The sequence below is a fragment of the Ictalurus punctatus genome, chromosome 11 (assembly GCF_001660625.3).
Source record: "Ictalurus punctatus breed USDA103 chromosome 11, Coco_2.0, whole genome shotgun sequence".
Lineage (NCBI taxonomy): Eukaryota > Metazoa > Chordata > Actinopteri > Siluriformes > Ictaluridae > Ictalurus > Ictalurus punctatus.
In genome coordinates this window covers 10,439,756-10,457,622 of record NC_030426.2, presented here as the reverse complement: position 1 = coordinate 10,457,622, position 17,867 = coordinate 10,439,756, and the positions used below count along the sequence as shown (strand labels likewise).

Genomic DNA, 17,867 nt, shown 5'->3' with positions numbered 1-17,867 from the left:
TGTTGGGACTGTGCTGGTCATACAGATTTTAAAGAACCCAGTACACACAGACACACACTAGAATATATATTATTCATTTAGGACTATAGTTTAATTCAGTGCTTTTTTTTTTTTTTTTGCATCCATAAAAAGTAATACATACTCATTTTATATATATATATATATATATATATATATATATATATATATATATATATATATATATATATATATAAGTAAGGATGGGATGGAATCTGGATGGAAGCATATGTTGCTCTAAAACCTGTATATACCTTTCAGCATTGATGCTGCCTTTCCAGATGTGCAAGCTGCCCATTACATGTACACTAATGCACCCCATACCATGCCGGCTTTTGAACTGAGCACTGATAAAAAACCAGATGGTCCCTCTCCTCTTTAGTCCTCTTTTGTTTAGAGGACGCGGTGTCCATGGTTTCCAAAAAAGAATTTCAAATTTCTCTTCGTCTGACCTCAGAAGTTTTCCACTTTGCCTCAGTCCAATTTAAATGAGCTTTGGCCCAGAGAATACGGCGGCGTTTCTGGATCATGTTCACATATGGCTTCTCCTTTGCATGATGGAGCTTTAACCAGTATTTCTGGATGTCACGGTGAACTGTGTTCACAAACAATGAATTCTGGAGGTGTTTCTGAGCCCATGCAGTGATTTCCATTACAGAATCATGCATGTTTTTAATGCACTGATGCCTGAGGGCCCGAAGATAACGGGCATGCAATATTGATTTTCACCCTTGTCCCTTGCGCATATATTTCTCCAGATTCTCAGAATCTTTTGACGATATTACGTACCATAGATGATGCGATATTCATAGTCTTCGCAATTTTACGTTGAGGAACATTATTCTGAAATTGTTCAGCTAATTGTAGATGCAGTTTTTTGCAGATTGGTGAACCTCTGCCCATCTTTACTTCTGAAAGACTCTGCTTCTCCAACATACTCTTTTTATATCCAATCATCTTACTGACCTGTTGCCTATTAACCTCCCGCTTTTTCTTTTTTAGTAACACTTACTTTTCCAGCCTTTTATTGTCCCATCCCTTTCTGAGACGTGTTGCGGCCATCAAATTCAAAATGACCTTATTTTTTTCTTCAAATGGGACGTTTACTCAGTTTAAACATTTGATATGTTTTCTATGTTCTATTATGAATAACATATGGGTTTGAGATTTTATTAACATTTGACATATTTTATGTTATCTATATATAATTATATGAAACCACAAACCTAAGCCATGTTTAAGATAAAATGTTTTATTTCAGTCATGCGTTACAAATTGACGTGAAATATAAAATGTAAATATTCAAATATACACATTTGTATACACATTTCATTAATTAAGAATAAAACAATCTTTGATTAAGAATAAAACAACAAAAACACATGGTGTGTGTATATAGTGGAATGGTCATTTACCTTTCCTACAGTTTGGAGAGCAGCCCTCCATGACACAAAACCTTGAGGAAAAGCTGCCAATATTTACTAAACAGATCCATCATCCACACTCACCATTAAAGATACTGGTCTTTCAAGGCGTCCAAATCGAAGAACTCAAACAAACTGGCATTGATCATAAATTTGGTTTTGAAATTATTACATGGAAAACTACGGCACTCCACTGTTCCCCCACTTAAACACACTTCAAGCATGAATTTGCATGAATTTTACACACAAAAAAATCAAAACAAAATGATGAGGATTCACTTCAACCATATTGTGAAAGATATGATATGCAATAGCAAAAAAAAACAAAAAAAACAAAATACACACACACAAAAAAACCCCAATAACTTACAATTTTGTTAGCTGTTAACTTTAAAATCAAAGTTCCAGCTTTTCTGGACTGTGAGGTGAAAAAAAGAAAAAGAAGTTCCGTCTAATTCTTAGGACAAAATGAACTAGTGTGAGTGGACCGGATAGTACAGGTCAGTAGCTAATAGTAAAGAATGTTTACAAGGGCCCATATGACATTCAAACATCTGTACTCTCTGTAGAGTAGTCGAACTTCAGGATATAAAAATCCTTTGTATGCGAGTGCTGTAATTTCTCGTTGTTCTTTACATCACATTAGGTAGCATCCCATATTTAGGAAGAAGTGGATCATAATGACTCTTAATAGGACATGCACTAGTAGTAAAAGCAAAAGCCTAGTTATATACGTACTACCTGAAATCATGCTAGGATCTGCCTGTCTGCCGAATGACATTTTCCACATCCCTTCCTTCGCTACACCGTGTGTAAGAAATAAATAAGTGGCAAAACCTGATCTTGAGTCATGAAAAGCTGCAGGTTTCACAGCGGGCTTTACAGCTGCTTCAGGTTTTACAAGTTGAGGATTTTGGTGTGTGCTTTGCTATGATTGCGCTTGTGCTTTACCCCTTACACGTCTGTATATTGCTCTGTTTTTCACAGGTCATCTTCCTCAAGAGAAAGAGGAAGAGAAGAAGGGAGAGGTTCTGTTAAACGTCTACTTAAGTTCTAAAATAATCTGGATTATTATCGTTACCTAACAGGAGAGGCTTGTGGGAGATTTTTTTTTTCACTCTACAAGCTAAGATTAGATGACTTGCTGATTCCTTTTTTTTTGTGATTGGCCTTGCGTCGCTTTGCTTTGTAAGCTCTCTCTCGTCTCCCCTCTTCCTCTCGTCTCACCTCTCTTAGTGTATCCAACTGCACTCTGAAACAAGGAAACATGATTTTAACCAGTAATGAACATTGCAGAAATGTTTGGGACAATATGAAATGATTAAGATGCACTTTAAAGCGCGTGGTCTTACCGTTATCTCCATTGGTGAGCACCAGAGCCTGAAGAATATCCGAGAGAGAAACGATGCCTTTCACCACCTCGTGATCATCTACTATGACTAGTCTGTGCACCTGAAAGAACATGTGGCAGAGGGAAAGAGTGACAAAAATGATTTATGCTTTACCAGGTGAGGAAGATCTTTTAGAATGTACTTTACAGTGATTTTTACCTTTGAGTTATTAATCAAAATGATGCAGAAATACACTTTTCTCTGATTAAAGCAGGCAAACCTTTTAGGTCATCATGACTGCTGGAGAATACGGTACTGATGCACCGAAAGGACAATTCTGGGCCGAAACCCAAACTTCAGGATGCACTGGGCCGAAAACCGAAACTGAAAACCCATTTAAAAAGTTTTTTTTTTTTGTATAATTGTGTATAAAAAAGAAGGCCTTTTGATCTTTCAAAAATCAATAATACTCTGCTCTCATGGATATCAAACAATTGCAAACAAAACACAGGTTTATCAAAAAAAAAATGTTAAATATAGGTGTGCAACAATTACTGTCATCCCTATGAATTCATATGAGAAAAATATATTTGAAGTATATTCCCATTGATATTTAATTTTTTTGGTACACCTGGGTGACTAGGAATAGGAAATTGTTCAACCATGACTTCTTGTTTCACAGGAGTATATATGAGATAGGTATGTATCTATACTGTCTCAACGCACTGTGAAGAGGACGGTTCGAGTGGCCAAAAAATTTCCAAGGATCACTGCTGGAGAATTGCAGAAGTTAGTTGCATCTTGGTATCAGAAAGTCTCCAAAACTACAATCTGAAGTCACCTACATCACCACAAGTTGTTTGGAAGGATTTCAAGAAAAAAGACTCTACTCTCATCCAAAAACAAACTCGAGTGTCTTCAGTTTGCCAGACACGACTGGAACTTCAAATGGGATTGGGTTCTATAGTCAGATGAAACCAAATAGAGCTTTTTGGCAATAAACACCAGAGGTGGTTTTGGCGCACACAGAGAGGTAGCCATATGGAAAAGTACCTCATGGCCACTGTTAAATATGGTGGTGGCTCTTTAATGTTTTGGGACTGTTTTTCTGCCAGGGGACCTGGACATTTTTTAGGATACATGGCATCATGGATTCCATCAAATATCAACAGATATTAAATGAAAACCTGACTGCCTCTGCCAGAAAGCTTCAAATGGGCCGTGGTTGGATCTTCCAGCAGGACAATGCTCCAAAACATACATCAAAATCAACACAAAAATGGTTTCCTGACCACAAAATCAAGGTCCTGCCATGGCCATCCCAGTCTCCTGACTTGAAACACATAGAAAACCTGTGGGATGAACTGAAGAGGAGAGTCCACCAGCATGGACCTGAAATTTGTAGGATCTGGAGAGATTCTGTATGGAGGAACGATCTCAGACCCCATTATAGGAGAAGACTCAGAGCTGTTATCTTGGCAAAGGGAGGCAGCACAAAGTATTGATTAAAAGGGTGCCAATAATTGTTGCACACCAATATTTAACAAAGTTTTTTTTATTTTTATATAAACCTGTGTTGTTTGCAATTGCTTGATATATATACACGCACGTGTTACATTTTGGTTCAGTTTGGATGTATATCTTTTATTTCGTTAAATATTTATTAAAAGTTAATATAGATTAATATTTGTGTATTTATTAAATTTTAAAAAGTACAGTACGTTTTCAATGGTACAGTCAATACTGTTTATTTTTGTAATAAAGTTCAGCAATACTTTAATTTGATTAATCGGTTATCGGCAGGTACTGCCAAACTTAGTTATCGGTGTTTAATATAAAATGCTGCCCTGCCTTAGAGGTCGCACACTTTCTTCCTCAGTCACGTGACGATTTCGCCTCCGTCTGGTGGTGACTGGGGTCATGTTGGGAATAAAAGGTAACGCTGACAGAAAGTAAACTGAAGAAAGTCATTGTCGGTGACTCTGGGTATTCTGCTAAAGCTAGCGGCGTTGCATTACATGCGTATGACGTCATGCGCCGTCGACTAGGAAGCGGCTTATACTACCGGTTAGTAAAAAAAACCCACTAGTGTTATATTTGAGATGATCTTACCTTTCTAAAATTCATACACCAGACGGTAGAGTACATAATGCATAGTACAAGTGTATAGTACATCATTTGGGACACAACTTTAGTATTTACTCTCCGAGGCGTGTTTTCGGAACAGAAATAATGTAATGAATAAACACACCCCATACTGCGCGCAGACCAACTAATCGATAATGAGAATGATTTTCATAGTCGATCATTATTGATTAGTTGTTGCAGCTCTAATACACACACACACACACACACACACACACAATAAGTATGAAGACATTTAGCTAAAAAGTGTTAATTTTCCCCGTGTATGGAGACTATTGGGACACCCTGTAGAAAAAACAGCAGAAGCATGTGCTCGTGTGTTTCACCTCTGCCTCCACCAGTCTGCTGATGATGGCCTCCAGTGTCTCATGTGCTTGACAGGTGAGAACTCCCTCAAAGTACTGAGAGCGATGCTGAAGGGCCTTTGTGACAGTAATATCCAGGTTGTTATATGTCTTTTCTGCAGCCAGATTCTATGAGCGTAAAAAGAGTAAGAGGCTGACTGAAAATAGAGGTGATGATGAACTCTGCCTGTCTGATCAATAATCAAGCCTAAGGCTGTAAATAGACACCAGTAAACTGCACTGATCCAGCACTGTCACTACACACACACTTCAACAACGTCAATTCAGTGTCAGTTCATCTGTCCTGATTGACACCTACACTGCTCACTGACTCCACAGACAAGCAAGAAGAAGGTAAAATTGTCTATGTTGGATATTCTGCAGCAAGGAATAAATCTGACTTTTTCACAGCACTGTATGTATTTGATTTCTTTTTGTATGTATTTGATTTGATTTCTGTTTTTGTGTACATCTCATACTAAATTGTTTCAGAAATTAAAACTAAACCTAAGATAAAACAAAGGCAACCTGAGTAATCACAAAGTACAGTTTTTAAATGATAATGTTATTTATTGAAGCAAAAAATTTATCCAATACCAACTGGGCCTGTGTGAAAATGTATTTGCCCCCCGTAGTTACTAATTCCCCAAATCTATGAAACTGCATTCATGATGGGGTTCAGCTGACTACACACAACCAGGCCTGATTACTGCAAACCCTGTTCAATCAAATCAACACTAAAATAGAACTTTTTCAACAGCATGAAGTTACCCAGTAACACCCTATGGCAACATGAAGAGAAATTGAAGAATACATTAGTCTGGGAAGGATTACAAAGCTATTTCAAAGACTCTGGGACTCCAAAGGAGCACAGTGAGAGCCGTTATCTCCAAATGGAAAAATTCACTCAGTAGTGAACTTTCCCCAGAAGTGGGCGACCTTCCAAAATTCCTCCCAGAGCACAGGAACGACTCATCCAGCAAGTAACAAAAGAGCCAAGGACAACATTAAAGGACCTACAGGTCTCTTTTGCATCAGTAAAGGTCACTGTTCATGACTCCACTATCAGAAAGACACTGGGGGAAAAATGGCATCCATGGAAGAGTGGCAAGTCAAAAACCACTGCTAACCCAGAAGAATATCTGTATTTTGCCAAAACACTCCATGATGATCCTCAAACCTTTTGAGAGAATGTTCTGTGGATTGATGAGTTGAAAGTGGAACTGTTTGGAAGACAGGGGTCCCGTTACATCTGGTGTAAACCAAACAAAAATTACACAAAAAGAACATTATACCTATGGTCAAGCATGGTGGTGGAAGTGTGATGGTGTGGGGATGCTTTACTGCTTCAGGGCCTGGGCAACTTGCAGTAATTGAGGGAAACATGAATTCTGCTCTCTACCAGAAAATCCTAAAGGAGAATGTCTGGTCTTCAGTCCATAAGTTGAAACTCAAGCGCAACTAGATTATGCAGCAAGACAATGATGCAAAGCATAGGAGTAAGTTCTAGTCCTAGAAGTAAGTGAAAGACCGATCTCCAGTTATCAGAAGCATTTGGTTGCAGTTATTGCTGCTAAAGTTGGCACAACCAGATTTTAAGTTTAAGTGGGCAATTAATTTTTCACATTGGTGATAGGTGTTGGATAACTTTTTTTTTCCACAATAAAAAAAGAAAAACTGTATTTCGTTTGAAGATCTAAAACTATTTAGTATGAGATACAGAAGAAATCAGGATGGGGCAAATACTTTTTCACAGCACTGAAGAAGTCACAGTGTCAAAGTGTATAACGTTTACAGCAAGTGCTGCAGTGATACAGGTTTTACACAGTGAGAGCATTTGCTGTTCTCCATATGCTTTTCATTAAATTTACCCAAATCAAATGACTCTCTGTATGCTAGCTCAAAAGTGAATAGCTAACACTTTGCTGCACAAGTACAAGTGATCTTGTATTATCCCGTGTGTGTGTCAAATGTTCAAAACATTAAATCATATGAAAACACCAGAATAAGAAACAGCTATATATATATATATATATATATATATATATATATATATATATATATATATATATATATATATATATATATAAAAAGGCCACAGTCTAATGCCATGTAAATTTTCATTTAAGTCAGCCTTTCACTGGTAAAAAACGGAATCACACAATCATTAATAACATTGACACTCAATCTTGGCAAAAAACTTGCACGTGAGCACAAAGAAATATTTAGAAACTTACTATGACGTCAAACTTGGAGTATATGTCAACCACCCTTCCTGTGTGAAGAAAAGGGGAAGGAGGGGCAGAAGGGAAAAGACAATTTATTAACTGCCATCAAACTTCACAATCTAAAGTTAAACATTTCTACCCCAACTCTCTGCTCTCACACAATCATTTCAGCATCTCACCATTCTCATCGACTACAGGCAGGGCAGACACCCTCTGGTCGACGAAGATTCCCAGCGCAGTGTAGAGGGGTGTGTCAGCGTGGACCACGGCAATGTTCTGGAATGTTCCAATGTTGAGCTCTTCTAGAGACTTCGATAGGAATGCTGGTTTGGGCATCTCTGAAATCTGAAAACAGCCACAAAGGGATTAAAGATCAAGTTTGACATGATGCCCCTTCAAAACCTTGCACAATGCCTCTAAATCCTTTAAACATGCTTTTCAAAGAGCTGTGGCTATTTGGCTACTGTCCACTAGTCGCAGGGTTGGCGGTTCGATTCCCCGCCCACATGACTCCACATGCCGAAGTGTCCTTGGACAAGGCACTGAACCCCAAATTGTAGCTCAGCTACCATTGGTGTGTGTGTGTGTAAAGTGCTTTGTAGATCTGATAAGGTTAAAAAATGCTATATAATAATCATAATAATTCTTTATTGATCACATATACATATGCGCAGTGAAATTCTTTTCAGGACGCTGGGGTCAGAGTGCAAAGTCAGCCATGATACAGCGCCCATGGAGCAGAGAGGGTTAAGGACCCAACAGTGGCAGCTTGGCAGTGCTGGGGCTTGAACCCCTGACCTTCTGATCAGTAACCCAAAGCCTTAACCGCTTTAACCCAGACCGTGAGGTTCAGCGCCTCTTATCATCCACAAAGCACATGGAAGAAGCTAGGCTATAGAGGATAACAAAGTGTTTATATTGTGTTATAAAACATTCTGAATATTTAGAGCAAACCTGCCTTTAATTACTGATCTGCCACATGCGTTCTAACACTTCCAACACACCACATTCACACCATGATGGTCTTGGTACTAGCTGAAACAAGTTGGCTATATACTTCAAAGTGGAAAAAAAGACATCTTTTGAGCAAGAAAGCTGAGGTGGTTTGAGTTCACAAGACGTGGTGTGCGCACACGTTCAACGCTATTTCATTCTGAGACCTTCCTGTGTCTGATCAGTTCAAATATCATATAGTTGCTTACATCACTGTATGGAGCTACAGAGTCCTGTTTGTCTGTTTACTCGTGGTCATGGAAACAACCAGTGGAACCAGTTTGAGAAAATACTCAATATACTACCATCCATTTTGTATCATTCATTTCTCTTTGCAAATTTGTACCATGTCACCAGCACTGTTTTTGGTCTGTGTGTGTGTGTCTACATTTGTTCAGTTCATAAGGTTGTTACAAAAGTAGTCTAAAAATACTCCAAATATGCCCCTTCAAAACCTTGCACACTGCCCCTAAATCCTTTAAACATGCTTTTCAACTAGTATGACTACTGTTAAAAACGGTATTATAAAAATGATGATGCAACATATTATACATTTTAACCTAGTATGCAGATTGCATAAACAGTTCTTTCACAAATATTGCTTCAAGAAGAGCTATGAGAAGAACAGGTCAATTCACTGATAAAACATCATCCTACTTTCCTTCCAGGAACACACAGAGCTAATGCTGTGAATAAGATCAAAATGTGCTCCCACAGAAGCAGTTCAGAAGTCAGGGGCAAAACCTCAAACCTGAAAACACTAAAATGTCATCAACTCCGCTTACAGCCCCTCAAAACCACCCCATGACCCTAGTGGCACAGAGGTAACATGATGATCTCTGTAGGGCTGTGGACATCCAGGACTAGTGTCCACAGTTTAAAGGATATGCTATTTATACACCTGTCAGCTTGTATAAAGCTAATAGCATTAATGTTTATTTAGTATAGAGTCAGATACACTACAAAAGTGGATGGAAAATTCTAAAAACAAAAACTAGCAGTATCTGGTGACTTGTCATTGAAGAAAAAAAAACAAAAAACTAAATTTGAATTCCGGCAGTAACAATGAAAGGAAGAGGGCAGTAGACCATTGATTTGCAGGAAAATAAAAAGCCGGAAAACCTCAGCACAGTTCTGACAGCGATACTAGAGATAGTTTAAAAACATCCGATGATCAGGGCCGATTATATCCTGTCAATCAAAAGAGGGCGAGAAAACACATCGATTACGTGCTGTGTGGAATGACGACAAAACTGCAGTTTGTAAGCTCTGTAATCTCTGCACTGCTAAAAATTTACACCGGACGTGAACAGCAGTGAAGCGGGAGTTTCAGCGTTGAGTCAAAAAAAAAAAAAAAAAAAAAAAAAAACACTTTTGCCACACTGCTCAAGCTGAATTAAAGGGCCAGTACATGTTGGAAAGATTTAAATGAAGATGAGTTGACAAAAAAAGTATATATATATATATATATATATATATATATATATATATATATATATATATATAGATAGATAGCACAGAAAAATATATTTATAGAGTAGTATATTTCAGATCCACTTAATGTTAATAAATAAAAAGTAGATATAATATATTACCAGTTTGATGTTCACTGATGAAGTAGAAATGCTTTTGTTTGTGGAGAGTGAATGTGAGACTAACAGGAGGCTTTTCAGAATTCAGTCAATGTTAATATGAATTAATAACATTCAGTAAGTTAAGAAATCTTACTTCAATCTTCAGAGTTTAATTCATGTGTTAGTGTTAATTTGAGTAATGTGTTTTCTGTTTATGAGACCAGTTACTGTGAAACAACTTGTTGAAATGGAGAGAATAAAGTTTTTGTTTGCATTTCTTTCAGAATTGTGGAATTAATTATTATTAATTTATAAGAAGGTATAAAACGCACAACTATCGGTATCGGCCGATATCACTCTGAATAAACGGTTATCGTATCGACTGAGAAATTTAGTATCGGTGCATGTCTAAGTGATACTGCACCTTCCACTCCCAACCAAAAGCACGTCACCATACAAACACCTAGCACTGAATCAGAGATGAGCGATATAGACTTAAAACGGTATCATGATATTTCAGATTTTTTGCAGTAAGAATTTAAATGATGACATGAAAATAGTAAGTCAACACTATCTTCTGGCTTTCCTCATATTCTAGTCGGTGTTTTTGTTTGAGGTCTTGGAACAAATTTCTTGTGTTTCCACCCTTTGTTGATAGGGGTTTTTGACACGCTTTACAAATCAAAAACGTTCGATTCACATCTGATCTTCTGTATCCAAATCACTTCCATGTTAAGGAGGAAGCTCCTTTTTTTGCGATTCATTTTCCGCCATGCTTGTTCTCATTCTACGTGCGACGTGCGCACGTTGCAGCGGGTAAACACATCATCGACTATATCATCAGTATCGTGGGATGACAAATTCCTATCGTGGGGAGGAACTGTACGGGTATATCGTGGACGATACGATATGGCACGGTCCTACACTAAATCCTCTCACACAAACAGAACCTGGACTTAAGCGATCGAAGCATCAGTGATAGAGCTAGGCTTCTTTTTACCTTGTGTGCTGTGTGTAAGTGAATGGTACTAAGACCTACGTGTGGAGCGGGACATACTGAAATTCATGCTTACAAAGAGTTTGAGGAACTTGAGGATCCTCTTGTGAGTAAGGATGTACAGCGTGTTTCCTGTAAGAGGATCGATTACTGGCAACCTGTGGATCTTGTGCTTTAGCAGAGATGACACGGCATCATACAGACTGGAGGGATGTTGAGAATAGAGACACTTAAGAAATACATCTTTTCACATTTTTCCACACAAATATACTCAAATTATGTAATGTGTTTTTGTTACCTGGCATTAGGTGATATGCTAACAAGAGGTTTGAAGGAATCCTGTAGGTAGACCTCTATCAAAGACCATGCAGACAAACAAAATATTCAGTAATATTACATTGATGCCGTACAGCTCGTTTTACTGAAAAATGTTTTATTTACCTCTCCATGTCTCTATTTTGTGTTCTTCCAATTCATATATCTGAACCTAAAACATCAATCAGAGACAATCGTTTGAAACAGAATTTAGATCATGACTACCATACTGAGGTTTGCAGTTGATCGTGTCCAATTTTATCCGCAAAGGGCCGGTGTGGGTGCAGGTTTTCATTCCAACCAAGCACCTGATTCCGCCTGTTTAATCAGTTGATCTTGGCTTTCAATAGACTCAGGTGGTTGGAATGAAAACCTGCACCCACACCGGCCCTTTGCGGATAAGGCTGGACACCCCTGGTCTACCAAATTAGTCTATTTAATTTCATCGATTTACACTTAATAAATTACGTTTAACCGATGCAATACACAGAGGAGGCACTGTGTAAAAATAAATAAAAAATGTTTCTCTCATTACTGGAGAATATTTACCATCGGTGACTTGTAGTAGCGATGAAGTATGTTGATAAAGTCTGTTATGGTCAACATACCTATAATAAACATATAATTAGAATATACCAGAAAGGGAAATGAATACATGGTGAATTGTACATACTGTATCAACACTTACCAACAAAGCACTGCTTCTTGCTGTCCCAGAGCGGAGCAGCTCTCACTCCATTTGAGACGAGAGCAAAGAAAGCCTTTTTCACCTGGTAAAGGAGTGGAAACTAGTCACTGACACAAGCAAACACAAGTCTGCATCTCTCAAGTATCCCACTGTGATAGAAAAACATCTACGCCCTTACCAATAACTTTCCCAACACACAGCATTTCCAGACTCTAGTTTCGATAGCTCCACTTAAGGGCGATCTGTCTCCAAAGAGGACTGTAAATCAAGTGTGGATTTCCAATAAATAATATCTTGTTTTATTTACGTTAGTTCGCTACTTAGCAGGGCTATAACCAAAAAAAACCCAACCCAAAACACAGTTGTATTAATTGTTTAGTCGACAACTGTTTTCAACATTTCCTTTTCAAATCACGCAGTTTGGGATCAATGTGTATGTCCACTTATAAATGTTGTCGTCTGTCACTGGTGGGTGTTTCTGTGGATTTGTTTATGATGAATTAAATGTCCTCCCCTTCAAAAAGACCATGTCTGATTGGCTAAACACACGCATGTTCCGTGCTGTCACACTGTACAGGGAGTCACGATATTGCTCTAACTGTCTTATTGTGCATCTTTTTGGTGTGAAAGTTATGGCAGCAGGAGTGATCTCTGCCAACCCTCATTCATGGTGGGACAACAGCGACTGACCTGCAGAGACGTGTCAAACACCACCAATTTGGAGCTAGTGGGCACCAGGTCATAGCAGCGGTGGGACTTCATAAAGCGAGTGTACACATTGTGCTCAGGATCTAGATCGAAAAAGAAAAATCAAGCACTATTAATCTTACACTGAAACTCTTAGGCAGCAAAATGTGAATGAGATTAAATGACAAACGCCAAATTTCAGCATGGATCACAATATAGAATACCGTGGTCTGTCTGAATACTCGATTCTGATTGGCTGGAAAGTGTGCGTTCAAAATGTATAATGCACAGGTAGTTCCAGTCAGTTTAATCACAGTTCTGAATTAATGCTCGGCCTAAAAACAACTGTAACCATAGTAACGTACAGTTGCAGCTGCATACAGTAGTTAAACTCACAGCTTCGTTATTAGTACACACGCGGCACAAATGCAGGCAATTCACACACGCATTCAAATAAACGTAATCTTATCGCACTACTTTACCTCCATGTACGGTTTAGAGCGAGTGGAATTCTAGATCTAACGACCCGTATAACATAACTAACGGTAATTAACCATTATTTTGATCTTTTCAGTCATATTTTGCACTGTAAACATCAATGACAGCTTTAACTTGTCAGTACTGGCAAGTGCTTGTGGTATAAGCAGGATAATCCACAGCTAGGTGTACGTTACATCTGCGTAGGTAACAACCCTCTGCTTCATATCGGGTGGCTCTTTACTCCACTTAGTGCATTAAAATCGTGTAATGCACACCTATCCGTGGATTATCCCTTACATATACAGCTTCTTACCATCTACGTATGCCTCCTTTTTACACTCAAATTCATCAACTATAGCAGGAACCTGAAAAACAGAAAAACCCAAGTCTTAGGCACATGAAGGATATAAGCAAACAATTAAACCTCTGCTTGTTCAACACACACACACACACACACATGCATGCATTGTCTCGCAGTCTGCAGTATGTAAATATACTGAAACTGCTTTGTTGGACAGTCTTTTGCCCCAGTTCTTGACCCACTTCCTTGGTATGTGAATTATTAACTCTTAAACTGTGCAATTTTTTCCTTTGTTTTCTTCTTCAGATATTAGACATTAGATATTAAACAAGCTGCCTCATGTGACAGTCAACCTACAACCTGCAACGTGACTAATTTTGGAGCAAGTTTGACCTGCAGCTTTCTGTCATAGAAATACTTTAGGTAGTACCATACCATTCAGCAGTATCTTTTCTTTGGAGAAGCATTCAACTAATCACTTTTCCACATTACTCTGCCTGGACTGTGACCATACTTAAAGGTTTCAGATTCTTTGTAGAGATGTTTCACAGCTTCACAACAATGGATATTGAGCTGCCTTCATGCCATGTCATAAGTACCGCAATGCAAGATTCCGACTTGTAAAACGCGTTCACGTCCTTGTAAAACTTGCAATTACAACTTGTACACTAGGAATTTTTCGACTTGTACCACCTGACCGCTGCAAAGTCATGTGGAAACACTCGAACGTAGTTAAGTCGTCATCTCGTAAAATTTCTGTGTAATCATTTGTATAATTAACGATTATTAATGTCTTAATAATCCAAGATTAATCTGAAATAAACGAAAGACATACGCAGTGTATGTATTTTGCATTTGTCAACATCATCTCACATGGTTTCATTTTGGCGGATAGAAACGCAAAATTCTAAGTCCGAGGACGTGAATGGCTCCGAGTTGTCATCTAGTAATGACGGTAATTAAAACATAGCGTGAATGCAGCAGTGGATACACTAGACAGCACAGTCAGCAGCTGTTGGATGCCCTGTAATGTATCTGTGGAGAAACATATTATTAGTCATATTTCCCCGATGGCCAGATTTGCCCATTGTAGTTAAACACCCTAGATGGCGTTTCGCTAGCTCTAGCTCACTCACTCACTCACCACACACACACACACACGATTGATCGGATTCGCTGATTAAATCGGCACGAATAGACTAACTCATTTTTGGAACTTTCGGTTATTGGCAAAAATCAACCCCGATAGTTTTAACCCGGTCGCATCCGCTGCAGGAGCGGCTGAGAAGCGTCCTCTGTCATTATACAGTATGAGAACAGCCTCCAGAGGCGGAAAAAAAAAACAATTACTGACTAATTTTGTTGTGTTATTTGAAGTGTTTATTTATTTATTTATTTAGATAAATTCATTTTGGATGTCTCGATTTTTATGTTATTTGGAGTGTTACTTTTAGGTTCATTTTGGATGTATATCTTTTATTTACTTTAATATTTATTAATAGTTAATATATTAATATTTATTTCATTTAAAAAAGTACAGTACATTTTTATGGTACTGTCAGTACTGTTTATCTTTGGAATAATGTTCAGCATTATTTTACCTCGAGTGTTGTGTTTTCATTCAGTATCAATTTTAAAAACTATATTTTTTTTTTATTAATCGATTATTGGCAGGTTCCACCCAACTTAGTTATCTGCATCAATAAATCTTGAATGCTGAAGGACTCAACATGGTAATAAATGAACATGGCTTACACACTTACTGACCACTTTATTAAGAACACCTGTACACTTGCTCATTCATGCAATTATTGAATCAGCCAACCATGTGGCAGCAGTACAATGTATAAAATCATGCACTGACCAGTCAAGAGCTTCCGGTAATGTTCACATCAAGCAGCAGAATGTGGGAAAATGCAATCTCAGTGACTTTGACCTTTGCATGTTGTTGATGCCGGACAGGCTGATTTGAGTATTTTATAAAATGCTGTTCTCCTGGTATTTTAACATGTAACATGTTAAAGCATTTACACAGAACGGTGAAAAAATAGATGTTAAAAATTAAATTGATTGAGCGGCAGTTCTGCAGGCGGAAACACTGTGGCAGAGGACCAGTCTCATTAACATCAGTAAAATCCACTATAGGTCAGCCTCTAACACACACACACACACACACACACACACACACACACACACACACACACACATTAGCTAATTTGTTGAATTATGTGTGTTTGGAGCAGGGGGTGCTACTGGGTCCAAAATAAACGTCCATCTTAGATAAAAACAAACAAACAAACAAACAAACAAACAAAATACATTTTAAAAGGCCAGCTCTCTCGGACTTGGTCCTCATCTGATATGAATGTGGAAATATTTAAACTTCCATGTTGCGCGTTAAATGTTCAGTTCTTCATTTATTATCAATAAGGCCAAATATGAACTTAAATCAAGTTTATGCTGAAACTACGTGAACACGCCATGTCGTAATCACGAGCTCCGACCTCTTACACCCGGATTTCCGAGGAGGACCAGAAGGAAGCACAGTTTCAGAGCAGGAACTTAAAACTATGCAGTGGAGGAGCAGTCCACTCAGTAATCTGCCCTCTAGCCTCCTCTTCCCACTAAAGGGCAAATAAATAGTTTTACAGATAGTTAGCGACAACCAGATATCCAAACATGCTAATCATCTTCACTGGTGAACTCTATGTTTAAGGACCACCGAGATAAGCAATAGTTAACTGTATATAGCGCTCTATTGACAACATGGGACGTCTTAAGTATTAGGTGTCAAAACTAGCTAAACTACATTAATAAATAACATTGTTTGGCTTTTAGCTTCCAGACAATAACAGAAAACGTTAACCGGAGCAAGCAGGATAGAGAGCATGTTACTGGGCAGCTAGAAAACGTCCGTTAACCACTCAAATGCCTGAATACAGCACAGCGACTAGCTAGATAGTTATTTATCGCTATTTGACACTATGCTAATTTGTACCTTTCTAGCTAGCGATACATGTGAACTGGTGTCAAGAGGTTTTCCAGGACTATTCAAAGAGTGTGCGCTAATTCACACTTAATCTTTGCTAGCTAACTCATTTCTAATTCAGGCTAATAAACAGCGAAACTAGATAGACCTTAACGTTATAACACTGCATAAGCAGAGAGAGAGAGTCTTATCTAACTAACGGCGGCTTTCACCAAGTTGATTTGCACATCCTGCCTCGGGAAAACATTCGATACTCACACACTCCATGGTCCATACACGGTTTTCTTCTAAAAAAAACAAAAAACACCCCAGCTGCCGACTTCAGCTCAGCCTGGAGCGTCGACCGGAAATGACGAGATAGTGCAGGTAAAACGGACTGTTCTGTTCCTGTTTCATGACTGCTAGCATGTCGCTGCAATGTTATCGCGTACGAGCAGTCCTGTAACATTTTATCTATTACAATATCTTTGAAATGTGTCTTCAACTTTATGCTTCACTCTAATAATCCAAAAATATGTGTTTAAAGACACACAAACCAAAAACTTTTATATAACCCGAGTGTCAATATAAACATATGAATAAAAATACCGCTACAATATATAAGGACATTACACTTATTTCATGTCTCCTCCAAACATTATGCTTTTTTTTTTACATGAAATACATGAAAGGTTAATGAACAACATGAATTATGTGTGGCACAAAAACACCGTTCATTCAAAGGAATCTCTGTTTGGAGAGAATAAACATGTAGGCTGGATGATAAACATAACGATGGATATAATACTTAACAAGTTGTGATAGTGACAATAAATTTAGATGAATAAGGGTGTTCAAATAGATTAAACATGGATCCTTTCAGGTTTTTGTTAAGATTTTAGGCTCTGAGGTGGTCTCATCCGTAGACATATAAACATAGACGCCGCATTGGCCGCTGGATCGTACAGTAGCCGACGTCACCGTCGCCGCCATATTGGTCCAGGCATCAGTAATAAGTCTTAGTCTTATTTAAGTCTTAGCTTACAGGTGCATCTAACAAATAATAATAATAATAATAATATCGTGGAAAAGTTCATTTTTCCAGTTATTTAATTCAAAAAGTGGAACTTTCATATATTCTAGATTAATTACACATAAAGTGAAATATTTCAAGCCTTTATTTTGTTTTAATGTTGATGATTACGGCTTACAGCTCCTGGAAATCAAAAATCCAGTATCTCAAAAATAAAGAATTTATAATACAGAACTGTGGACCTTATGAAAAGTATGTTAATTTATGCACTCAATACTGGCACTGCTGAGGTGTTCTGGAAGCCCAGGTTGCTTTGATAGCGGCCTTCAGCTTGTCTGTAT

At 38.1% G+C, this 17,867-nt stretch overlaps 1 protein-coding gene across 1 annotated transcript; it reads right to left on the bottom strand.

Annotated features, from left to right (window-relative positions):
* Positions 1-1,254: 1,254 nt before the first annotated feature.
* prkag1 (protein kinase, AMP-activated, gamma 1 non-catalytic subunit) lies at positions 1,255-16,923 on the bottom strand. Its single transcript, XM_017479952.3, has 13 exons — positions 16,773-16,923; positions 13,538-13,589; positions 12,748-12,848; positions 12,058-12,139; positions 11,919-11,977; positions 11,496-11,541; positions 11,353-11,407; positions 11,131-11,257; positions 7,670-7,835; positions 7,500-7,537; positions 5,245-5,391; positions 2,795-2,894; positions 1,255-2,694 (listed from the first exon to the last, which is right to left on the bottom strand). Exons 1-13 carry the CDS (start codon positions 16,779-16,781, stop codon positions 2,675-2,677), a joined length of 1,002 nt encoding a protein of 333 aa, XP_017335441.1. The 5' UTR covers positions 16,782-16,923; the 3' UTR covers positions 1,255-2,674.
* Positions 16,924-17,867: the final 944 nt, after the last annotated feature.